The sequence below is a fragment of the Triticum aestivum genome, chromosome 6D (assembly GCF_018294505.1).
Source record: "Triticum aestivum cultivar Chinese Spring chromosome 6D, IWGSC CS RefSeq v2.1, whole genome shotgun sequence".
Taxonomy (NCBI): domain Eukaryota; kingdom Viridiplantae; phylum Streptophyta; class Magnoliopsida; order Poales; family Poaceae; genus Triticum; species Triticum aestivum.
The window spans coordinates 460,255,103-460,281,578 of NC_057811.1; the positions used below are offsets into that span (position 1 = coordinate 460,255,103).

Consider the following 26,476-nt stretch of genomic DNA (forward strand, 5'->3'; position numbering starts at 1 on the left):
TTGTAGCAGTAGTTGGTTGGTTGATTATGATGGTGGTTAACCGGTTATCCAAAGCTGGCTCATGCGCTCTGTCTTGTTTAAAAAGGTGCCCGACTCCACAAGCTTGTGCTGCGCCCGAAGGGGTCGGGAGCACGTCAAGTGTCTGCAAGGGAGTTCAGGCCTCTCCTTTTCTTTCTGGAAAGGCCAAATGCTGCATACTCCCAAGTATTGTACTCAATCCGTTTTTTTAGTCTGCATATAAGATTTTGTCAAAGTCAAACTTTGTCAAGTTTGACCAACTTTGTAAAAAAAATATCAACATCTACAATACTAAAACTATATGGTATGAAAACTAATTTCATGACGCATCTACCAATATTGATTTCATATTGTGAATTTTGATTTTTTTTTCTACAAACTTAGTCAAAGTTAATAAAGTTTGACTTTGACCAAATCTTATATGCAAACTTAAAAAAAACGGAGGAAGTATCATGGATCATTAGCAAAAGAGCCTTGCAGAAACTGCAAAATACACCCAAGTTTGTGGGGGTGTCGCGTTGAAGATTTCTTACCCCTGCATCCATCGGCATCGCGCGTGAGCAAAGCTCGTTGCCGCCTTTGAGCCTTAGTCCTAGTGATGTAAACTTGTTGAAACCCAATTTTAGCTTATGAAAGCAGCGGTCGGAAAGTCGTCGATGTAAACCAGAAGACGACGACGGCCACGGTCTGAGATCACCGCCCTGAAGAGGAAAATACGAGGAGGGAGGGAGCTTGTAGAACACCAAGATCGTGCATGGGGTGTGCGGCCGCACAGGGGCCTCAATTCGAGAGCGCTTCAGTTCTGGGCCTACTTCAGGCCAGCAGGCTCCAGCCTCCTCTAGCCAACGCGTGGTCCATTTGTCATCCTTTTTGACTTCTAGCACTTCGATCGATCGTTGCTAGCCACCGCTCCAGACGCTAGGGCAATGGTTGCATGGTGGGCATTGTGGGATGTAGCCTTCGCTTGAGAATTTCCCCACCACCGAGGCTACGAACGGTTGCGGCATACCCAGTAAGGCTGCTAGAGAACCCCGCGTCTTAAGTATCAAGGTATGTTGGTAGTTTAACTCTATAATTATACAGTCTCAACTCAAAAGTTTAATTTATACCGCACCTTTGGAGCTAGCACCCCAACACATGATGTTCAAGTCGTCGATACCTTACAGGCATTGCACATGCGGCGGATGAATCGTTCATGGGATCCGTGGGGAGTTGTATGTGGGATCAAGAGGAGTGGTGTGACTACATCAGCATCAGTGCACGATATCGACAGTCTTTCGTGTAGAGAGGTAATTTATGGCTTCACCATCGGTGACTTGTAGGAGTTCCTGGGACGAACACAGTATTTTTATTTATTTATACTAGCATAGCCTATCCTATCCGTTCCCCAACACCATACAACAACTAACACACGCAAAAGCATAGTCCCTGGTGACGCAAAAAATGGCCCGACAAAAAGAGGAAACTAACTTTTCCTTTTCTGCATGCTCTTTGAAAGAAAATATATACCGTGGCATACCACACCGCAATATCGGCACTCCTCCACACGTAGTTGCAACCATGTTGCGCATGCTCCCCTCCCCCGCACGACAATGTCGCTCCCCCCCCCCCCCCCCCCCCCCCCGTTGCAATCGTGTTGAAAGTGTGCAGTTGCAGTCGCAGCCAACACTTACAGTTGAGTATCTAGTGATAGATATACAACTGCCCATCCAAATGCCACATTCATAACCCCCACATATTTGGTGGCAAACATGCAACTAATACCCCCCCCTCCCTCCCATCAACCTCACTTCTCCAAGACCTCCACTCGACCACCCCTTATTTGCAGGCATGTTGAGGGCGTGTAGTTGCACTTGAGGGCAGTATTGCGCTTGCATATCTATTGACGGACATGCAACTAATTCATATTTTTTTAATTTATCAAATTAAAAAAGCATAAATTGTTTAAAAAAATATTAAGTAAATAAATATAATGACAAAAAATAAACAAAAAAAGGAAAAAAAGTAAATCAGTAAAAACGCTAGAGAAAACTCAGTAAAAGGGAAATAAAACAAAGAACCTTTACAAATCCTGTCCAAACCCGGAAAAAACATGTACATGACTCGGTCCGTTTGCGCGCCTCCGCTTGACCCAATATATCTCCTCCTTCTCCAAATTTTCTTCAATTTCAATAAGCGAAGCACACTGCCGGTCCGCTGACTCGTCAGTGAGAGGGCCCAACCGCAAACTTTCCAACTCGTCATTAAGCTCCTTTAGGCGTTTATGGAGTGCCTTAAGGATCTCACGATCCCAAACGTGCATCTTGGCATGCATAGCCGCTGTCCGATCCACCAAAGAAGCTCGGGGATCGGTCCTCTCCTTTCCCATGCTTCTGGCACTATCTGTGTTACCTCCTCTTTTTTTAACCAGCGTGCTTCAAACTGTTTAATCCTTGTACGAAACTGGTCGCCCACCACATCACCCTCTGTATCAAGAAAGGGAAACAAACCATGGAATTGCCCATTACAAACCACTCTATCTAATCGTTCTCGCAACCTTCGCCTATGCCAAGTGGATTGATCGCCGATGTATCCCATGTCCTCCAACTCGCATGCCACCAGAGCATCCCTAAAATTTTGCATCATACTTATTGGTCGTGGTGCACCACCTTCCTTTTCATATGAGTAGAAATTCTCGTTGAAGTCACCTCCTATCACGCACGGGAGGCACTCCTCTTGGTACAACCCTCGTATATATCCTCATGATAGATGTTTGCCCTCCCATCTCGGCTCACCATAGAACTCCGAGAACCTCCATGTTTCATCACCCGGGCCTCCAATAACAACATCAATAAAGCTTTTAGATTTATTCTTCATTAGGATTTGCACCGGGTCTCTCTAGAAAAGGACTAGTCCACCACTCGCTCCAACCCTATCAACTACCTCCATATGTTCCATGCTTATTTTCTTTCAAACCCTTTCTACTTTCACTTTGTTCAGATGTGTCTCAGACAGGAAGAACACATATGGCCCCCACTGCTTCTGGACATCCATAAGTAATATCACTGCCGCAGTGCTAGCCAAACCACGTCAATTCCAACACAGAATTTTCATGACGCCCGGCCAATCAGAGCCGCACCGGTTCAGAGAAAACTGACAACTTGCAACATCAACACATCATATCACGCAAAACCATCGAGACCCGTGCATGCAGGTTCCTCATGCACAAATAGATAGATGCATGTTATTTTCGGGTGGGACAACGAAAATAATGGACGCGTGGCCCCCGAAGGAAACGCACCCTCAATGGGCGCTTCACGTCGACGCAAGAAGACAAAACCAGGGCCGACCAGCGTCACCGAGCAGCACCAGCCGACTGGTGGGCCACGCGACCCCGACAGCTCCGGCCTTCCCCGCCCCGTCGGCCGTCGCCTCCACTGTCCACTCCCAGTCTCCCTCCCAGTCATAACCACCATCCTCCGCTTTCCTTCCCGTCCCTCTCAACTCTCAATCTCTCATGGGCATCGCGTGCTCGCCCCTCCCCATCTCCGAGAAAGAGAGCCCAACCCCCACATGACGCCGCAGGCTGCGCCGGCGGCGCTCGGGCTCCATGTCCCGACACGCTGGGCCTGGAAGATCGAGTTCACCTGCGCCGCCGCGACGGCCCTCGCCCTCGTCCTCGTCCCCGTCGCGCTCTACGCGCTCCTCCGCCCGCGCCGCGCGCCCGCGGCCGCCGACGGCCTCCAGCTCGTCGACAAGGTAAGCAAAGCAACTGCTGCCTCTTGAGTGCCTCCAGAACAGAAATTTGGGCGCGGCGACGAGCGGGCCGCATGTTCTAACGTCGCGACCGTTTTTGTTTTGGCATTCGCCTGCTCTGCTCTGCTTTGCGCGCCGGAATTGCCGCTCAGTGCCACGAGGGAGCGCCGTCGGCGTACGCGGTCAACGTGAGTGTGGCTCGCCGTTGTTGTTCATCAGCCACTCTGACGGCTCTCTGGTTCGTCGTGTGGCTTGCTGACTTGGGTGGCCGCGTGTCTTTCTGACTGTCCAGCTGCAGCTGCTCGCCGCCAAGGATCTGATCGCGGCCAACTTGAACGGGACTTCCGACCCCTATGCACTCATCACCTGCGGCCAAGACAAGCGTTTCAGGTGGGTGCATTTCTCCTCTGAATATGAGCATCACCTGCGGCCAAGACAAGCGTTTCAGGTGGGTGCATTTCTCCTCTGAATATGAGCACCACACGGTCATATACTACATGATTGGGGGCTTGAGAAGGTCTGATGTAACTGATCCACATTACAACCTGGAAATATTTCTGTGGGGAAAACGACTATGGCAGGGGTCGATAGAAACAGTTATACAAATGTAAAAATCCTTCCGATGCAAAATAATATTATTCTGCTTGATAGAATTAGGGAGGAAAGCAGCCGGTTTTGTAGTACCAGTAGTCTACTTTCCCCCTTTATTCTAGTATCTCTGACTGTCTTATACGTACCTTAATTACAGCTCCATGGTTCCTGGCTCAAGAAACCCAATGTGGGGAGAGGAATTCAATTTTGCTGTTGACTGCCTTCCTGTAAAGGTTATTATTACCACCACTTCCTCTTCTACTCCGTACCTAATTTTGAATTTCTCCTAAAACACGCAGCGTCAGTTCATAGCTGTTAGCCTGTTAATACAAGTCAGCATGACCCTCCTTAAGAACAGTCATATCAATCATAACAAGTCTTTTCCATCAGTACTTCATCAAAGGTGCACTCATGCATTTATTCTGTGCACTATTGTAGATAAAGGTGGAAATATATGATTGGGACATAGTATGGAGGAGCACAACACTTGGTTCTGTTACTGTTTCAGTCGAGTCCGAGGAGCAGAGTGGACCAGTTTGGCATACACTTGACGGCTCATCAGGCCGGGTAATTGGTTTCTACAAAACAACTTGGTTTCTCAGAATCATTTGTTTTTCAGTTATCTTATCAGTTTTCCTGTATTGTTAGGTTTGTCTCCATATCAAGGCAATCAGGGTTAATGAGAGTTCCTCCAGGTAAATATCTCATCTACTATTAATTTGCTCTGATTTTTGTAATTATGTTAGATGTGAATTCTTTTGCATTTTTTAACAGCTTGGCATGTTGCAGTCACTTGCTCCACTTTTTATTTACTGTCAAAATGTCACTTGCTGAGGCTGATAAGAATTTTCTGACATATCATTTTTTGTGTTTTATAGGGATCTAAACAACTCTGCTGAGGCTGATGCTCGTAAAAGGATGTCCTTAGACAAAGAAGGCCCTACTGTCGTTCACCAAAAGCCAGGTCATTTACAGACAATTTTTGGGCTACCTCCAGATGAGGCAAGTACCTACTGGCTACTGCTACTACTACTACATCTGTACCATAAGATAAGAAGTTTTTGCAGTTCAAATTGAACTGCAAAAACCTCTTATATTATGGTACGGAGGGAATTCTAATTAAATAAATTCATGGATAGGTCTATTACCAACTTGCAATAGTTATTGTTTCATTGCTTTGTTTATCATCCAGGTTGTTGAACACAGCTATTCATGTGCACTTGAGAGGTCATTTCTATATCACGGCCGCATTTATGTGTCTTTATGGCACATTTGCTTCTATTCCAACATCTTCTCTAAGCAGATTAAGGTTGGCTCACATACAATATTTTTCAATTGCACACTTTGATTGGTGGATTTACTTGGTTCGTTATGTTCGCCTAATTTTTTTTCGTGTTTGTCAGAAAATATTCATTTTTAGTGCTCTATTGATTTCATTGTGCGTCTAAACTTCAAAGAGGCACTTTGATGATCACACGATATTAACACATTTAGTGTTATTTTGAAGATCACATGAATCACTAAAGCTACCAATCCTGGTCAACAAGAGCATTTTTTCTCTATGTATTTCGATGCCATGTTGATTGGGTTGGATAACTTTTGTATCCTATGTGCTGTGGAAAATTTTACATTGTTAAAGCTAGCTAGAAAGCTTGTCTTAGAAATATATCCAATTTCTTACATTGGTTTTGATACATTGTGAGACTGAAAACATGTTTTTCTTATATATGAAGGTTGTGCTCCCTTTGAGAGATATTGATGAGGTGAACCTTGCCTTACTCTCCTACATCATTTCCTTGCTAAAAGTGTTACTGATCACTTCTGTCCTTTTTTTACATGTAGATAACAAAAAGCCAACTTGCAGTTATTAATCCTGCAATTACGATATTTCTTCGAACGGGTGCTGGAGGACATGGAGTTCCGTCCTTAGCATGCCCAGATGGTATGATATAAAACTCGCAATCTTGCGTAGGCATAACAACCTTTTTTGGATACTGCAAACTTAAATCCCTTTCATTGATTTTATAATACTTAGTTGTCAAGTCTTAGCATGGCCGGTCCCAAGCCTGGATAAAGGAGGAGGGTTGTGATAGGCTTGGCGACCCAACATCAAAACTCAGCCACTTTTATGGAGATAAAACCAAGAAGAACCTCGTTGGGGAATTACCCACTTACCGACATGCCATATCGGACCCCGGGTGCGGTGTTAAATGGGCAAGTGCCGGGCCTTCGCCCCCACGGTGGTGCGCCGTATCTTGATATGGATACGGTAATAAGTGAGCAAGGATCGGGTCGCCGCATCCTAAATGGTGCGCTACCTCAACGCCCGGGTGTAGTGAAAAATGAGCAAAGGTCTTTGCATTTGACTCGACGAGTTCGAAGGGTAAGGAAGCTAGCCAAGCCAAGTAGGATTCGCTTAGGTAGCTGGAAGGTAGGGTCCCTAACGGGTAAGTTACGGGAGTTAGTTGATGCAGCAGTGAGGAGACGTGTTGATACCCTATGCGTCCAAGAGACCAAATGGAAGGGACATAGGCTGACGAGGTGGAGGACATTGGCTTCAAGCTGTGGTACACGGGGACAACTACAAACATAAATGGAGGAGGCATCTTGATCAACAAGAGCCTCATGTATGGAGTTGTAGACGTCAAGAGGTAAGGGGACCGGATTATCCTAGTCAAGTTGGTCGTTGGGGACTTAGTTCTCAATGTTATCATCATGTCTACCCACAAGTAGGCCACAATGAGAGCACCAAAAGGGAGTTATGGGAAGGCTCGGAGGACTTGGTTATGAGTGTACCTATTGGCGAGAAGCTCTTCGTAGGAGGAGACCTCAAGGGCCACGTGGGTACATCTAACACAAATTTTGAAGGGGTGCATGCGGGCTTTGGCTATGTCATCATGAATCAAGAAGGAGAGAGGATGTCTTAGGCTTTGCTTTAGCAAGCCCACGACATGATCGTAGCTAACACCCTCTTGAGAAAGAATCCCATCTAGCGACTTTCTGTAGTGGTCAACACTATAGCCAGATTGATTGTGTCCTCTCTATAAGAGAAGACATGCGTGTTTGCTTAGATTGTAAGGTGATACCTAAGAGAGTGTTGTCCCTCAACGTAAGCTTGTGGTGGCTGACTTTCGCTTCCGGATTCGTGTCCAGCGGGATAAGCGCGCCAAAGTCACTAGAACGAAGTGGTGGAAGCTCAAGGGGGAGGCAGCCCAGGTTTTCAAGGAGATGGTTATTAAGGAGGGCTCTTGGGAGGACGGAGGCAATGCAAACAATATGTGGATGAAGATGGTGACCTACATTCGGAAGGTGGCTTCAAAGGAGTTTGGGGTGACCAAGGGAAGTAGAGGTGAGGCTAAAGATACTTGGTGGTGAAATGATGATGTCCTGAAGGCTATTAAGGAGAAGAAGGACGGTTTCAGACGCCTGCATCTTGATAGGAGTGCATCTTGATAGGAGTGCAGACAACATACAAAACTACAAGGTGGCAAAGAAGATCGCAAAGCGAGCTGTGAGTGAACCAAGGGGTCGGGCATATGAGGACCTCCACCAACGTTTAAACTCAAAGGATGGCGAAAGGGACATTTATAAGATGGCTAAGATCCAGGAGAGGAAGACGAGGGATGTCAACCATGTCAAATGCATCAAGGACGGAGCAGATTGGCTTCTGGTGAAGGACGAGGAGATCAAGCATAGATGGCGAGAGTACTTTTTACAAAGTGTTCAATGGAGAGAATGAGAGCTCTACCATTGGGTTGGACGACTCCTTTGATGATACCAACAGACATTTTTGTGCGGCGGATCCAGAGTCTGAGGTTAGTAGGCTTTAAGAAGGATGAAAAGAGGCAAGGCAATGGCCCCTTATTGTATCACCATTGAGGTGTGGAGAGGCCTTGGAGACATAGTGATAGTATGGCTAATTTAGCTTTTCAACCACATTTTTCGGTCAAACAAGATGCCCGAAGAATGGAAGCGATGTATATTAGTACCAATCTTCAAGAACAAGGGGGATGTTCAAAGTTACTAATTACCGTTGAATTAAGTTGATAGAGCTATGGGAGAGAGTCATTGAGCACCGCTTAAGAAGAATGACAAGCGTGGTAAAAAATCAGTTTGGCTTCATGACTGGTAGGTCATGTTGGGGAACGTAGCAATAATTCAAAATTTTCCTACGTGTCACCAAGATCAATCTAGGAGATGCTAGCAACGAGAGAGAGGGAGTGCATCTTCATACCCTTGAAGATCGCTAAGCGGAAGCGTTCAAGAGAACGGGGTTGATGGAGTCGTACTCGTCGTGATCCAAATCACCGATGATCCTAGCGCCGAACGGACGGCACCTCCGCGTTCAACACACGTACGGTTGGGAGAGACGTCTCCTCCTTCTTGATCCAGCAAGGGGGAAGGAGAGGTTGATGGAGATCCAGCAGCACGACGGCGTGGTGGTGGAAGCAGCGGGGATCTCGGCAGGGCTTCGCCAAGCTCAGCGAGAGGGAGAGGTGTTACGGGGGAAGAGGGAGGCGCCGGGGGCTTGGGTGCGGCTGCCCTCCCTCCCCCCTCTTTATATAGGGACCCTGGGGGGCGGCGGCCCTAGGAGATCCAATCTCCAAGGGGGGGGGGGGGGCGGCGGCCATGGGGGGAAACTTGCCCCCCAAGTCAGGTGGGGCGCCCCCCACCCCCAGGGTTTCCAACCCTAGGCGCAGGGGGAGGCCCATGGGGGGCGCACCAGCCCACTAGGGGCTGGTTCCCTTCCCACTTCAGCACATGGGGCCCTCCGGGACAGGTGGCCCCACCCGGTGGACCCCCGGGACCCTTCCGGTGGTCCCGGTACAATACCGGTGACCCCCGAAACTTTCCCAGTGGCCGAAACTAGACTTCCTATATACAAATCTTTACCTCTGGACCATTCCGGAACTCCTCGTGATGTCCGGGATCTCATCCGGGACTCCGAACAACTTTTGGGTTACCGCATACTAATATCTCTACAACCCTAGCGTCACCGAACCTTAAGTGTGTAGACCCTACAGGTTCGGGAGACATGCAGACATGACCGAGACGACTCTCCGGTCAATAACCAACAGCGGGATCTGGATACCCATGTTGGCTCCCACATGTTCCACGATGATCTCATCGGATGAACCACGATGTCGAGGATTCAATCAATCCCGTATACAATTCCCTTTGTCTATCGGTATGTTACTTGCCCGAGATTCGATCATCGGTATCCCAATACCTCGTTCAATCTCGTTACCGGCAAGTCTATTTACTCGTTCCGTAACGCATGATCCCGTGGCTAACTCCTTAGTCACATTGAGCTCATTATGATGATGCATTACCGAGTGGGCCCAGAGATACCTCTCCGTCATACGGAGTGACAAATCCCAGTCTCGATTCGTGCCAACCCAACAGACACTTTCGGAGATACCTGTAGTGCACCTTTATAGCCACCCAGTTACGTTGTGACGTTTGGTACACCCAAAGCATTCCTACGGTATCCGGGAGTTGCACAATCTCATGGTCTAAGGAAATGATACTTGACATTAGAAAAGCTCTTAGCAAATGAACTACATGATCTTGTGCTATGCTTAGGATTGGGTCTTGTCCATCACATCATTCTCCTAATGATGTGATCTCGTTATCAATGACATCCAATGTCCATGGTCAGGAAACCATAACCATCTATTGATCAACGAGCTAGTCAATTAGAGGCTTACTAGGGACATGTTGTGGTCTATGTATTCACACATGTATTACGGTTTCCAGTTAATACAATTATAGCATGAACAATAGACAATTATCATGAACAAGGAAATATAATAATAACTATTTTATTATTGCCTCTAGGGCATATTTCCAACAGGTCAACCATGGAAGCGATTTTGTTGGCATGACAACTCATGGAGAGATACAGAGAACAAAAGAAGGAAGTGCATACGGTGTTCATTGAGAAGGCCTACGATAAGATACCGTGGAATATCATGTGGTGGACCTTGGAGAAACACAAAGTCCCAACAAAATACATTACCCTCATCAAAGACATGTAAGATAATGTTGTGACAAGTTCTGAACAAGTGATGGCGACACCGATGACTTTCCAATTAAAATAGGACTGTATCAAGGGTCAACTTTGAGCCCTTATCTCTTTGCTTTGGTGATGGATGAGGTCACAAGGGATATCTAAGAAGATATACCATGGTGTATGCTCTTTGCGTATGATGTGGTGCTAGTCAATGGTAGCCCCGTGGGGGTTAATACAAAGTTAGAGCTGTGCAGATAGACTCTGGAATCGAAAGGGTTTTAGGTTTAGTAGAACTAAAACTGAGTACATCAGATGCGATTTTAGTACTACTAGGCACAAGGAGGAGGAGGTTAGCCTTAATGCACATGAAGTACCTCAGAAGGGCACCTTCCGATATTTGGGGTCAATGCTGCAAAAGGATAGTGATATAAATGAAGATACGAGTCATGAAATCAAAGCCGGATGGATGAAGTGGCGCCAATTCTGGCGTCCTATGACAAGAGAGCGCAACAAAAGCTAAAAGACATGTTCTATAGGACGGCGATCCGACTTGCGATGTTGTATGGCGCGGGATATTGGCCAACTAAGAGGTGACATGTCCAACCCTTAGGTGGAATAGAGATGCGCATGTTGAGATGGATATGTGGCCACACAAGAAAGGATCGGATCCGGAATGATGATATATGTGAGAGAGTTGGGTAGCACCGATCGACGAGAAGCTTGTCCAAGATTGTCTAAGATGGTTAGGGCATATAGAACTAAGGTCTCCAGATGCGTCAATGCATGGCGGATGGATAAAGCGTGCTGATAATATCAAGAGAGGTCGGGGTAGACCAAACTTGACACGGGAGGAGTCCGTTAAGAGAGATCTGAAGGACTGCAATATCCGATAAAGGGTTTCCCCCGCTTTATAGATAAAGCAAACACCCGATACATCCAGCTCGCTGGGGTCACAGCACAGAAAAGCCCAAAAGGAACCATGTTGAGATGTTTGGTTTTACTGCTTATTAGTCGATGACTTGGTGTAGATTTCCGTTCCGTGAGTGTAGGTTGCATTCCACCATTACTTGAGATACAGGTTTATTTGATGTGAAATTGGTTGCAAGCTTAAGAAGTGCGGAGGAAGCTAGTGATCATGCATTCATGCTAGAAAACAGACTAAAAGGGCATTGTTGACCAAATTTTATACTACAATATTCACACATTTTCTAGAGGCTGGCAAAAGGACTGCTTAGATATATGTCAATTGCTTTATGTCACCTTTTTATATTATTTTTGCAGGAAGAGTTAGATATATATTTGCATCGTTTTGGAACAGAAACCGCACAGTTAGAGCATTGGAACAAGCTGTGAAGAACTTCCATACCATGATAGAGGCTGAGAAACAGGTAGTGACATCTCGAGCAGCCTTTTCTCCACATATATTTTAATTAAGAATTTTAATATAGGATGCACGTTGCTGTTGCATATCTGCAGTCTTACTGTTAGTGCACTACTAGTAGTTTTGAAGCAAAGCTTTCTGCATGCTTTGCTGTTTGTGATTGGCACTGATTTACATGATTGCGTTCTCCATAATTTGCTTATCAAAATCGATAATGGCTTTTAATACGTTTGGACTTTGGATTATAGGAACATGCTCGATCTGCATTACGTGCACTCAGTGGCTCAAGAAACAATAGCATGGAGGTAGATGTTCCAGAAGAATGTGCTGATTTAACAGGGCTACTACAACCGTTTGTCAAAGAAGATGTTCTAGTCTCTGTATTTGATGTAATGATAACTAACCGTATCTTCCATGATTCTGCAATCGATAGTAAAACTGATCTTCAATCTCGTCTCATCTCAGGGAGCATTTCCGTGTACCGCAGACCAGTTTTTCAATAATCTTATAAATGATGACTCAACTTACACAACAGAATATCGGACAGCTCGTCAGGATAAAGATATCAACGTAAGTATCCAGCACGGTGCCAGGTCTCTGAGTCATGAATTATTGCTGACTAGAAATATTTCTGTATGCAGCTGGGCCAGTGGCATCTTGCTGACGAGTATGATGGTCAGGTGAGAGAACTTAAGTGTAGATCCATGTGCCACAGCCCGATGTGCCCTCCATATTCAGCAATAACAGAGTGGCAGCATGCGGTTCTTTCAGCTAACAAAACCGATCTGGTATGTTTTTAATGCAGAACTGAACATCCCATTACGACGGCTAACATTTCTTGAGTCATAGTATTACAGATATGTTACATTATGTTATATACAGTATTACAGTATATACTACTACTACAGATCATAAATAAATCTGATTTATCATTTTCTATCTTTTAGGTATTCGAGACTGTACAACAAGTACATGATGTTCCGTTTGGTTCCTATTTTGAGGTACTTCTAGCCGAGTTGGTTTCCGTGAAAGATACATTTACATATCCATTTTATTGCAATCTACTCCCTGCGTTCCTAAATATTTGTCTTTTTAGAGATTTCAAATGGACTACCACAAACGAATGCATGTAGACATATTTTAGAGCGTAGATTCACTCGTTTTGCTCCGTATGTAGTCACTTGTTAAAATCTCTAGAAAGACAAATATTTAGGAACGGAGGTAGTACAATGCTGTTCCAATTTTGAGCAAGCTACTTCCATTCTGATTCCAAAATTCTTTTATTTTATAGTGTTACAAATGCTTATTTTTAGGTTGCCCTGTTAGAAATACAACTGTGTTCAACTATGATTTGGTAATATAGTTAACTGATGTTCCACTTTTCAGATACACTGTAGATGGTCTGTGAAAACCATCGATTCTAGTTCGTGCAGTGTTGACATTAGTGCTGGTTGGTGTTTTTCTTCTGATCTCCATGTGTAGCTTGTGTTCTCTTATTTCCTTTTATCTTATGATGTCTGTTCTCAGTGCAAAACTGCAAATGGAAATTTGTAATTTGATGGACGCGGTGGGCACTCTGTCCTTTCAGGTGCACATTTCAAGAAATGGTGCATAATGCAGTCTAAGATAAAGAGCGGTGCTGTGGACGAGGTATGAATTTATCTACTGTTGGCCTCTGTTTGATGATGATCTGTGAATGTGAATTTAATCCAACTTGTCCACAAACTTAGTAATATGCTAGTGAGATTTTACGATCGATAGTGAAATTACGTGCAATCAATTTCACACATTTAAGCGATCAAAATAATCAAGGCACTAACTCCCGGTTCCAGATAAGCTGCAATCTGGATATGATCAGATTAATTTGGACATTAGAAATACAGATATCTCTGGTTGTTTGGATGCTATAGACTTGCATATCAAGATGCAAATATTACCTGAGTATTCTTTGTCTTTAGTCTCTGCATGTGGTAATTAATCCATTTAACTTTTAAGGTTGTGGTAATTATGTTTTGAAATCTTGCAGTTAAAGAAGGAAGTTGGAGAAATGTTAGGGTTTGCGGAGTCATATATGCTAAAAGTTAGCTCCCCTAACCAAGAAGACGATGGTACTGCCCAACAAGGCAGCACGGCGCCAGACGCAGATGACATACCTGGTGATCAGTAACTAGCTGAGTATGCTCTCTTCTGATGACAGGCACCGTCGCACGATGGTGTTTTATGATGATACCCGGTGGACCTGTAACTGTAACTAGTCCAAATTTGATATGATTGGCTGCCTTAAAGGTAAAAATTCTTTAGGAAATCCTATATAGTCTTATGTATGGCCTCTTGCATTGTGACACATACAAGATAGTTATTAAACGGTGAATATCAAGGTTTAGTACACAAACATCTGTATAAAAAGAAAGAAGCCACAACCAGCGAAAATAGGAATATATGCCTACACACATGCCTACTATTGAACCATCATTCAAACCGGTTGTAAGTAACCCGTGCGATCATCTCTCACCGGTTGCACCCAGTAGCTATAAGCTCATGTCCCGCCGAATGTAGTAAGGGCCATGTATGGATCCATGTTGTAGCCTTGAAATGACTTGCAAAACAGTTTGTATTTTCACTCTGGCAAAACACAGTCATTCCAGCAATTTCGTAAAGCTCAAAGCGAAGCACAAACTCCGTCATGGATATGTGGCTTAACTTCCAACCAGTTTCCAAATAAATTTGCTTATACTAGTAGGTGGAAGCAGGTTAAAAGTCACATGAATCGTACATCATAGCAAAGTGTGAAACAGACGAGAAATAAACACGTGTGAAACAAACAGGAAATAAACAAATGATGAATTGTTTCATTCTGATCACAAAAACAACATCGTCTACCGCCTTGCCATCTTCTTCTTCTTTTTCTCGAATACGCACAAGCATGCGTATCATATATTCATAGAAGAAGAGCCAAGACGGCTGATACAACGCCTTTCGGCAATGTGCCACCCCGAGAGGTTAACACCCACAATTACCGTGACAACATCGGCAACTAACACCCTTGCCCAAACTCAAGCCAAACAATGGCGAAAAGTACGGACACAGAGCACACAAGCCGCTTCCCCCGGCATCAAACACCTCACAGCACGACAAACCACCTAACCAAACTAGATCAACGCACTCTCCACCGATGGTGCCTGGAAGATCGGCCAGTGGACAGCGGGAGCTAGCCTGACTCGAAGAAGACGTCGCCGATGAGGCGTCGATGATGGAGTACATAGCGCCCCGGATGCTCATGTCCACAGCAACATCCCGCACATGACAGCCCTGCACCCCAAGCCACACCGCCGAGGCGAGCGAGGCAACCCACCAGCCGCGTCCCGGACGGCACCCCAAGCACCTAGGCAACGCCTCCAAGAAGGGGACGGCGCCGATACGCCGCCGCTGCCTGGCCCGGTGAACCGAGCCTAGAGTTTCCTCCGGTGTCAGTAGAGCGGATGGTCATGGCCATGACAACGCCTCCAGGGAGGAGACGGCGCCCACGAGCGTCGCCGTTGCCCGCAGCCGTTGCCGCGCTGGATTTCTCCTTGGCCACGCCCATCATCTCCGGAGCACAGCAAAACTGGAAGTGGGGGGGCAAAGCTGCCACCTTGGGCCATCACCGTGGAAAGGGGAACTGAATGTCGCCGCGCCATCGTCCGCAGACCACCACGCCGCCTAGCTAGTAGGTGCGTCCACCGCAGCCCCTGGTCGAGGGAGACCAGCACCTGCCTCCACCCGCCACATCCCCGCCGCCCTCACGGCCAGGGACATCAGCGCCTCTGCCGGGACGCCGCAGCACCTCCGCCGCAAGTCCCGACCAGCCACCTCGACGCGCCTCCGCTCCGGGGAGAAGAGAGCGAATCCGCCTCATCCTGGGGCCGCCGCCCCAGTGTACCAGCACCGGATCACCCGCCGACGGCAGCCCCGACGGTGCCCGCGTAGCCCAGGCGGCCAGATTTGGCCGAGCCAGACCGAGCCAGCCCGGCGGCCCCACGCAGCCTCCACGCCTTGGCCAGGCGCCAGCGGGAGCAGCAGGCCGTGCCGCTCACCCCCGCACCGCCCGCCACCGCGCCAACACGCTCCGCCCCAGCGCGCTGCCATCGCCCGATGCAGACGCCCGCGCCTGCCAACACTGCGCATGGGGAGGAGATGACCCGCCGCCGCCGACGCCGACCGGGCTTTGCCCGGCGGCGGCGAGGAGAGGGCAGGGGAAGGGGGAGCTGGCCTAGCGGCGCTAGGGTTTGCCCTCCCGGTCGCCGCGCGGGAGGGGAGGGGCGTATATACAAACTTGATGGATAGTTTAATTAATTATTATCCTCATCATCTTCGCTTTCCCAAATTATCCTTTGTGAGAGTAACCCTCTGTCCCCGCAGAAAAAAAAAGAGAGTAACCCTCTGTGAACAAACCACATAGAAAGTTTAATCTTAAGTGACTCTTGTTTTCCATATATGTTCGAACGAAATACAGGCCTTGTGTTAATATGGTCTGAGTACATATATGTAAGTGAGAAACTCCGGACGATGTCAAACGCCAATAGAAAGAATATGGCCCATCAGTTAAGTTGACCACCATCAACCTAGATACAAGATGTAGCCAAGCTCGTAATTTATCTCCAATCAGAGCTCGCCTCAACTAGATATTCAATGGAACAATCCTTAATATTGTGTCGACGAACACCTCTTTTTGTTGCATCGTATTATAGAGAAACATGTATTGTAGGCCATGGGCGCATCTTCTATCCAAGTATCCTCCAAAAAACGCGTGGTACAATCATCTTCCACCTTAAAGGCACCTTTATTAAAGAGTGCCATATTAGTCCGCATCAAGCCCTTCCAAGGGTGAGTCATACATTTGCGACGTGACTTGGGACAAAGTCTTGGAATGAATATACTTGCTAAGGAGGCATATGTTTTTAACTCGGGGTTTTCAATGCCGAGTCCCCGTTGGCCTTTAGGCCGACATAATATATCCCACCTCGCCAGCCGATATTTAGTCTTATGTTCATCCTCTTCTAGAAAAATTCAGAGCAGTAAAAATAAAGTCTTTTTCACACACCTATCAGAACCACACAAAAAGATAACATGAACATAGGAAGTCTCGTGAGCAACAAATTCACAAGGATCAACTGGCCGCCATATGACATTAGTTTACGTTTCCAACAACTAAGCTTCTTTTGTTCTCAATGCATTTCCACTCTTTATTAGTGAGTTTTCGACGGTGTGTTAGTATCCCAAGACAACTAAACGATAGCTTCATTGAATTATCCTCTTTATTCGCTCATGTATGTCATCTAGCTACGCAATGTATTCTCATAATCCGGTGTCCACTCTGTTGTGTTTCTCTGTTCATACACGCAACATATACCTGCCAGGCTGCTCACCAGAAAATTGCACAAAAACACAATAGACTATTGGTAGTAGACATGAGCAACAACATATTAAGTTACACATCGAGCAACGAGGGGCTTAAGTGCGGGCACGACATGGTGTCACGCTTCTCCTTGCTAGTATTTTAGTAAATGGAATAGGTTTTCCAAGAACACATGACCACTACATAAACCTGCAATTCAATAAATTGCACAAGTGCTAACAACGAATAATCCTCAATAAACAATTTACACAAAAAATGGGACCTTCGACAACACAGAGGAGCTGGTTGGGTGTGTCTTCAGACTCCTGGGCGAGTGGCTCGATGTCCATGCACCAAAGGGGACTGCCGAGGCTGTGCAAGAGGATGCCCGATGGGTGCCACTTGAGAAGAGTTGGACTAAATAAATGTCGATGGATCGCTGAAGAAAGATGGGTCGGGAGGCGGGGCTGGAGTGGTTCCGCGAGACCATAGAAACACATGCAAGGCTGCTGCATGTCATGCTTTTAACAACATCTATTGTGCCGAGCATGTGAAGCTACTAGCTTGCCGAAGGGGAGTGCAAATGGCGGCTGAACTTGGCATCACAAGGGATGTGCTTGAAACAGATAACCAAGGAGTCGCTCGTGCTCGCTTCTTGGAACAACTTGACCGGTCCAGGTTTGGACCTGTCATCCATGAGATAAAGAAAATGATGGTTGGCGTCGGCGAGTTTCGAGTGATCTGGACACGACGAGAAGCCAACAAAGTTGCTCATATACTAGCTAGGAAGTGTTGCCTTTTAAGTTTAATTTATGCAAGACCTGGTTTAATATTTTTCCTTCTTGTATCTGTGATGCTATTTGTGGCTGATGGAGCCATAGACAAAGTAATAATAAGGCAGCTATTTACCTAAAAATGCATTAGTGCATTATAAATGCGTTTTAAATCACATTGCATTTAACTGTGACATGCACAATTTTCATGCCAAGATTTTGCTTCGCTTACACAGAAATTCCTCACATAGCTAACAAATCGTAAGAGCTAGAACAATATTCTACGCAATATTTAGAAACTATATACGTCCAATTTCATGGTAACATGCGGGGCATCGTCTGGTTCTCTTTTTTCTTTGAACAAAGTACAGACGCAAGCGCTCATACATACGCGCATACACTTATCCCTATGAACATACACACGCACACCCTGTCTCTATGAGCACCTCTGAAAGACTGAGCCGGCATTCAATCTTAAGATTTAGGAAGTCACCGTAGGCGCCTCGTTGTCGACGGAAACATCTCTCGCTGAAAGCGCATCGCCGGAAATTCTGAAATAAATCCAAAAATAATGCGAGCAACAGGACTTAAACCCTAGTGGGCTAGAATACTACTGTCTCTCTGACCATCCAATCACAGGTTGCAACTTCTCGCGTAAAACCCTACCTCTCTGGCTTCTCCCGTAAGCTGGCTTCCACCTTCCTTTTGCTAATATATAAAAACCAGGCATTAAACTCTCATTCCTCTGTTACTGCTACTGCCAAGCACGAGGCAAACCATTTCCCCTCCGATAAAACACATCCAGACCTTGGTTGGGGGTGCAGCACATGGGTTCACCACGGGCGATCCAACTCACCGGCTCCGATCGCCAAGGAGCTCGCGCACCGCGTCGTCGGATAACCTCGCCGGCGGCTCCACGACGACGGCCACCAGGCCCCGCCCGTCCTCCCGCGGAGTGCACCCACCGGAATAAAATACCGGACGGCACGCAACCACCACGCGTCCACGCCAGCCTCTGCCTCCACCGAACGGACACGCACCCGAACCCCAGCCAGCAGCGCCAGCTCGTTCCGAACTTTCGGCTCAATCATCATCAGCTCGGCCTCGTCGCTTCCGCCGACCGGACCCGACCGCCCGCCCGCCGCGCCGTCTCCTCTGCAACCATGGGCCCGGCTAACCGACGCTCCGGATGCGCGCGCCACCCCCAGCGGACCAATCCCAGCCGTCCACCAGCCAAGGGCTACGTCGGTTACAAACCCCACCCCCGTGGCTCGCACCAGACCCGCCCCCAAGCCGATCGATCGGGGCCGCACGTTTTAAACCCCGAGCGAATTGACCCGCAATCAAGCAGGCTAATCGGCCCCTCCGATCCGCCCAGCTGGCCCGCTGCGCGGAACCCTAGACGAATGGGCGAGGCGGCGGCGGCGGCGGCCGCGCACCGGAGGATCCAGTTCCACGCGTCGGCGGGGCCGGGGGCGGCCGGAGGGGCCCCGATGCAGAGGCCGTACCCGAACCCCGACAGGCGCTTGGCCGTGGCGGCGGCGGCAAGGGAGAAGAAGGGGGAGGCGGGCGCGGGCGCGGGCGGGCTCGATCGGGAGCTCGCCGCCGCCAGGGTCTACCTGCGCAGAATCGTGAGTGCGCGCATGCCCGCAGATTTTTTTCGGGATTTTTTTTTGTTTGGATTTGGGAGTTTTCAAATTGGTCAAGTGCGGTGCGGCACTGGAACCGCAGTCTGTTGGGTTTTTAGTACTCGCACGAATTCCTGATGTTCGCTCGTGGTGGGCTGAATTTCGCAGTTCTGCACTTTGGCGAGTGTTTTTCTGGGGGTTCACTGACGGGATTTTGGGGTTGGAAATGATGGCTCTGTTTTTGGGGTCGGTTCTGATGAAAAATTGTTGAACCCACTCTGTTTTCTTCGGAATTTGGCTAGTTGTGTTATCATCACCATTTGATTTTTATCTCGGGAACTTGCGGATGCACCTAAAAAACATGAGGCTGCACGATGATACCAACGAAGTGAATTCACTGAGGTGCCTGGCGTGATTTTACCTGAGGGTTATGCCGGTGCGCCTGAAACATGAGGCTGCAAAATAATACCAGCGAAGTGAATTCGCTGAGGTGCCCTGGTGTCTGACCGATGCGACTGAAACATGATGTTATACGGTAATACCAGTGAAGTGAATCCACTGAGGTGCCTTGGTATCTGACTTTTACCTAGGGAATTTGCCGATGCGCCTGAAAGTCTGAAACATGATGCTATACTTGTCATACAAGTTAACTGAATTCACTGAGGCGCCCTCTTGTTTGTTAACTGAATTCACCGAGGCGCCCTCTTGTGTGTTAACTGAATTCAATTCACTGAGGCGCCCTCTTGTGTGTAACGCAGGGGGCTGGCTTGCGGAATCTCGGCAATACGTGCTACCTCAACTCGGTCCTGCAATGCCTGACGTACACGGAGCCCTTCGTGGCTTACTTGCAGAGCGGCAAGCACACGTCGTCGTCATGTAAGTTGCCACTTGACAACCAAACATATCAATTCCCCGCATGGGGTAGTATGATGGTGTTGACCGTGTAAGTCCCAGCCAGTGAAACAGCCTTTATTGCTGTATTTGAACACTCACACATTTTCTAGTAAAATGTTTAGTCTACGACCAAAAAAGCGCATTGGTTGATGTACACAACTGCTTGTCAGCGCCTTGCAGTTGCATCCCAATTATTGCTTTTTGAGACAGTGTTCTAAGCAGCGAAGCAGCATTTTGTTGCTGGTTGCGGATGATGCATTTTCCAGTAAAATGGTTTGTCTGCAACATGATTGGGGCAGCAGTTTTCAGCCCCCTGGTGCGATCTTTAGGTGTACATTGCTTCATATACCACTGCCTGTTAGTATGTTGCGGTTGCACGGCAATTATTGCTTCTTGAGACATTTCATTTGATCGAAAAGAATATTAGTTTAATCTCTTTGGCAGAATATTCCAATTTCATTTACTCCCTCCTGCCCCAAATAGATGAAGTATAAACTGAGTCAAAAAGTCAATGCTTTCAAGTTTGACCAGTTATATGTGTAAAAATATGAAGATGAACAATACCAACTCAATATCAATATCCACCATGAGCTATATTTTCATAATGTAGTTATTCAATATTGCAGTTTGTTGATATTTTCTTCTATATATTTGGTCAAACTTATAAATAGTTGACATTTTGACTGATTTATACACCATCTATTTGGTGACGGAGGGAGTAATTATATGTGGTACTATATCTCATCACCAGTTCTGTAGTAGCAGAGCATCTGTTATCATTTATCAAAGAAGTATGGAAAAAATATTCTTTCATTGGCAGTTGCTGCTTTTCTGACAGTACCAATACTGATTTAATTATTATTTGTTAAGGCCGAGCAGCTGGATTCTGTGCACTGTGTGCTCTCCAGAACCATGTTAGATGTGCCCTACAGTCAACTGGGAAGATATTGACACCGGTGCAGTTTGTGAAGAACTTAAAATGTATCCTTTCATGTGCTATAGCTTAACTTGACAGTATATTTTTCTTTTGAATTTAAATATTGAAACACGATAACTATCTATTTTCCAAATTCATCATTGAATTATGCTATCTTTAACTGCTAGACAGGCATTTCTCGTAGTTTTCGTTACTATAGGCAGGAAGATGCACATGAGCTAATGGTTAACTTACTTGAGTCCATGCACAAATGCTGTTTACCTTCGGGTATACCAAGTCAGTCTCAGAGTGCTTATGAGAACAGTCTAGTTCACAGAATATTTGGTGGCCGCTTAAGAAGTCAGGTAAGTTCTGTTAATTGGTCAATTACCATTATATGAGTAATATCGATGGCAAATGTATTCCTGATTTCATCACTGCGTGGCTATATTTATGGCCATTACAGGTGAGATGTGCAAGTTGCTCCCACTGTTCCAGCAAATTCGATCCTTTCCTGGATCTCAGTCTGGAAATTGCTAATGCTGCTACGTTGGTGAAAGCACTTCAAAATTTTACTGAAGAACAGGCTTTAGATGGCGGGGAGAAGCAGTACAACTGCCAGAGCTGCAAGAAAAAAGTTGTGGCCAAGAAAAGATTTACAATTGATAAGGCTCCTGATGTATTGACAATTCATCTGAAGCGTTTTAGTCCTTTTAACCCTGGTCAAAAGATCAACAAAAAAGTGGATTTTCAGTCAACTTTGAACTTGAAGCCATTTGTTAGTAATTCAGAAGTGAGTAACTAGTTGACGAAAGTATTAATCTTCCGATTCTAGTTTTGTATTTGTCTCTAGTGAACCTCTCCTTACAACTTACTGTGGTTATGTTCGTATCTGAAGGGCATGGATTTCAGATACAGTCTTTATGGTGTGTTGGTTCATGCTGGCTGGAATACACAATCAGGTCACTATTATTGCTTTGTTCGGACTTCTAGTGGGATTTGGCACAATCTTGATGATAACGAGGTAGAATTTTAGTTTTGCAATGAATTTGCACTCATGTAAACTTCTGCCAAACTTTGGTGCAAGCTTTTCGTACTGTCTTTGTATACCTGCATTTACCATGTCTTGTACTGTCTTTATTCTTCTGATGTTCATTATTTGTGGATACTTCCAGGTTTGCCAAGTTCGTGAGGCAGATGTATTGAGGCAGAAAGCCTATATGTTATTCTATGTGCGTGACAGGGTGAGGAGCTCAGTGATGTTAAAAAATAATGGTGCTGCTGGTTCGTTAGTTAAGAATGCTATTTCTGAGAAGACCGCTAATATGAATGGCACAATTCGAAACGGTTTAATGGAAGCAAAATTGAATGTTCCCTCATTTACCAATGGAGATGTTAAGTCGCAGAAGCAGAACCCAGATGATGGTCGTCCTAGCATTTTTGGCAGCAGCTCACACGGCCAGTGTTCAAAATATTCTAGCAGTACTGGAGTTATTGAAGCCGCAGCTGTCCAAAACAATGGTGTCCAAAACAATGGTATGGTTTCAGTACAGACAGCTGCTGCTACCTTGTCCATCAACACAACCAAGACAACTTCAGATAGTGAAAGGGAGATAGTTTCATCGGCACAGCCTGATGTTATTGTTCCTCATAATTCAAGCTGTGACCCGAAGGCGTATGAGAAGCCATTGCAAGAGCAGCAACCTGAGTCCGATGGTGCATTTACTGATTCAGGTAAAGGCAGTATTGCTGCCTTGCCCATATGCAATGGCGGTGATGGGATGTTGGAAGAAAATCACCAGGCTTCTGAACCTCGAACAGATCCATGTGGTGAACAAACTCTCAATACAAGTAAGCCAGCGGAAAGTGCAGAAATAAAGAAAACCAAGGTAATCATATGATGCTTGCCATTGGTCTTTGCATTACTATAATTTTATACTCAAGTGTTAACACTATTGCTTTCTGTTCCCAACATGGCAGCATATGATGCTTTCTGTTTCTAATGGAACAATGTCCAGTAGAGAAGATTTAACCTGCTGTAATGAAGCTAAAGAGTCAGCAGAGTCTGGGAAGCAACCTGATGAAATAGCTATGGAGGAGCTTTCTGCGGAGAGCACAGGTGCTATAACAAATGCAGTGGAGCAGGTATCCAATCAATCACATGTCCATTCCCTCACCCCCCCTGCATGCATGAAAAGAAGTAACAATCATACTTATGCATGTAGATTTAATTTGTGAAACATTGTTTCTGCAGACTTCAGTCCAGACTAACACAGCAGAGGTTGGCCAGGCTACGGTGGAGGAGCTTTCTGTGAAGGACGCCGACTGTATTGCAAATGCACAGGAGCAGGTACCCCCCCCCCCCCCCCCCTCTCCGTTTGGATTACATAATAGTGATGCAGATCATGGCCCGTTAATATAACACTGGCCATAGCGTGCCTTGGCTCTATTTGGATGTAACTTGATTTTCCAAATGCAGGCTTCTATGCAGAACAATGATCTGGTAGCTGGGCAGGCTCACTCTGAGACACACGTCTATTCTGAAGTTTCCGCACAGGCGATCTGCCCTGAAGTTTCTGCACAGGCGATCTGCCCTGAAGTTTGTGCACGGTCGGTCTGCCCTGAAGTTTGTGGACAGTCGGTCTGCCCTGAAGTTTCTGCACAGGCGATGTGCCCTGAAGTTTCTGCACAGGCGATCTGCCCTGAAGACCCTGCACAGGCGATCTGCCCTGAAGTGTCTGCGCAGGCGATCTGCCCTGAAGTTCCTGCACAGGTGATCTGCCCTGAAGCTTCTGCCCAGGCGATCTGTCCTGAAGACCCTGCACAAGTGTTGGACAAGGATCCATGCCATGGTAATTTCCGTACAATGAAGGATTTGAAGTCCAAGAAGCATACGGATTATTCAACTGTGCACTTGCTTTTTGTGTCCAAGCAACCTTTACTTGCTGCACTAAAACTGCACAAGAAAAGGAAACACAAAAGAGCTAAAAGGCAGTCCATTGACAATGGAATCACTGCCGATGATCAGCAGACATCAACATCAGAAACTGTTTTTACCAAGGACATATCATGTAAATCCCATAGAAGGCGCAAACGTTCCCGCGCCTCTGCAAGTTCTGATAATGGTATTGAGATATCCACGAAGAAACCACATCTCATTGAGCGCTCCAGCAGTGCTGCTGACCTTCCGGTGGACAAGAAAGACGACAAGGATGCAACACTTGCTAGTGCCGAGCTACCAGGTGCATGCGTAAGCTCTGTTCCGGACCAGACTGATTCAAGAAACAGCGCAGATGCAAACGAGAGAGTCCCCTCGCATTTTGATCTGCTCACGAGGGGTTTGAGTGAAATTACCGGTAAGCACATATAACTCTCCTCCGTTGCTAGCATATGCGCAACCTCGCAGAAATGTGTTTCTCATTTTTGTTCGCTGCCATCAGCATTAAATATTTACAGCCTCGTTGATTTCGTTTCGCAGTTCCACTGTGGGATGACATTGACATGTCACGCAGAAAGTCAGAGTTTCAATATCCGAGAAGGACCGAGAGTATTGGTTATGTGCTAGATGAATGGTAAGTTTGCAAACAACGGTTAATTTCTTTGTGATGCCAGGTTCTTTACTTTAGGGTATCACTCATCTCATGTTTGTTCCCAGGGACGAGGAATATGACCGTGGGAAAAGGAAGAAGGTGAGGAAGCCACGGGAGGAGTCAAATGGACCGAACCCGTTCCAAGAGGCGGCCGATGTCAGAGCACGACCAAGGAAGAGACTGAGATCCGACCAGGCCAGATGGGGAAACCAGCCTCGCAGGATATGACAAATCGAAGCAGCAGACGATGTTGTTGTATCTATCACCCAGTTTTGCAGTGATCGTTTTTCATTTATTCTTGTTTTGCTTCCCTCCTCGGTGTACGTTACAGTAGTTGCTCTCTGTTTTCCTCTAGTGTTCTTCCCCATCCTTGGTGTGTTATGTAAGAGCCTTAACAGATATTCGAAGCATAATTGTCCGTTTTCGAGTGATCAGTGATCAGACCGAGCAACAAATAGTGGAATGTTACATATTGTACGTCCTGTTTTCCGTATCCATTGTTTCGTCTTAAGCAAAACGTCATGTATTGCATGGTTTGTTTTGGCACGTCACGTGAAAACACAAGGACTATTTTTTGACAATTTTGAAGGTACTGCCGCTGAATAATTGATATACCAGCAATAATCTTTGCTAATGATGCGATAATACTACACACATGACTTTCATAGTGAACATTGTGTGCCCTTCTCTAATTGCACCCCCTCCCCCCAAAGAATTTCACTGTTGGGTCCACCTCACTTAATGAAATCTCAGCCAATCAAATCCTAATCACCCGTTAGTCCCTTGTAAACACACAGCTACCTCAACATTTTGCTCTTAATAACAACAGAAATGGAACAACCTTTTATATTAGAGCTCCCTCTCCGCCTTACATTAACAGAAACCAATGCCTATTACAGCTATTAGAACCAAACCTTACAGCCACTTAAAAGCAAAGATAAAACAATGCATGATCGGGATGACACAGAGCGGGCTAGCCCCGCCCACATAGGAATCCCACAAGCCGGGTCTCCAGGTAGGATTTTATTAACCAGACTGACCGTAGAGCAGAGAGGAGCGCCTAGAGATAACAACTTCTCTAGGTTGATCAACCAGCAGCAAGCCTGGGAACCATCCGACATTACAAGTCACCCTATTATCATTAGGTACAGAACAGAATCATGAACCTGGTACAGATTAGTAAGTAGTTGTGCTAACCGGCTATAGATTTCGCAGAACAACTTGATTTTCATGTAACCTTTCTCCTCAAGCCTACTTGCTTAATGCATCCGAATCTCTCTTCTCCTATATGAAACTTAAAATATGAAATATTGTAAGAGTAAGACTACCGACAGTGGGAGTAACATAGGTAGTAACATCACACATATCTAGATAAAATAGATGATGTGGCAAGCAATAAATGAAGAAAGAGAGGCATGTAGTAACATAGCTAGTTACTACTAGTATGAATAACATCACACATATCAAGGCAAGATGAGTCTATAGCATAATAAATGAAGTGTTGCATGTTACCACACATATGTTACTCCCCACTATAGAGGTAGTAACATGGGCATGTTA

General features: G+C 46.1%; 2 protein-coding genes across 6 annotated transcripts; both read left to right on the plus strand.

The window, feature by feature from the left end:
• Positions 1-3,455: 3,455 nt before the first annotated feature.
• On the plus strand, positions 3,456-14,133 carry LOC123145901 (BAG-associated GRAM protein 1). Of its 5 annotated transcripts, none has more exons than XM_044565411.1 (18): positions 3,456-3,756; positions 3,906-3,941; positions 4,046-4,143; positions 4,502-4,577; positions 4,783-4,911; positions 4,993-5,039; positions 5,223-5,346; positions 5,537-5,653; positions 6,078-6,107; positions 6,187-6,286; positions 11,642-11,748; positions 11,990-12,130; positions 12,207-12,311; positions 12,383-12,529; positions 12,689-12,742; positions 13,128-13,191; positions 13,330-13,391; positions 13,768-14,133. In XM_044565411.1, exons 1-18 carry the CDS (start codon positions 3,571-3,573, stop codon positions 13,906-13,908), a joined length of 1,764 nt encoding a protein of 587 aa, XP_044421346.1. In that variant the 5' UTR covers positions 3,456-3,570; the 3' UTR covers positions 13,909-14,133. The 5 variants fall into 5 exon arrangements, with proteins under 5 accessions (XP_044421346.1, XP_044421347.1, XP_044421351.1 ...); XM_044565412.1 differs by having other exon boundaries at positions 4,052-4,143; XM_044565413.1 differs by having other exon boundaries at positions 3,504-3,756; positions 4,046-4,201.
• Positions 14,134-19,192: 5,059 nt separating this feature from the next.
• Positions 19,193-25,393, plus strand: LOC123145900 (ubiquitin carboxyl-terminal hydrolase 23). Its single transcript, XM_044565410.1, has 12 exons — positions 19,193-19,519; positions 20,275-20,392; positions 21,281-21,391; positions 21,519-21,691; positions 21,793-22,119; positions 22,225-22,350; positions 22,502-23,215; positions 23,307-23,471; positions 23,581-23,676; positions 23,806-24,682; positions 24,805-24,898; positions 24,982-25,393. The coding sequence occupies exons 1-12, from the start codon at positions 19,295-19,297 to the stop codon at positions 25,142-25,144; spliced, it is 3,189 nt and encodes a 1,062-aa protein (XP_044421345.1). The 5' UTR covers positions 19,193-19,294; the 3' UTR covers positions 25,145-25,393.
• The last annotated feature ends 1,083 nt before the right edge of the window (positions 25,394-26,476 follow it).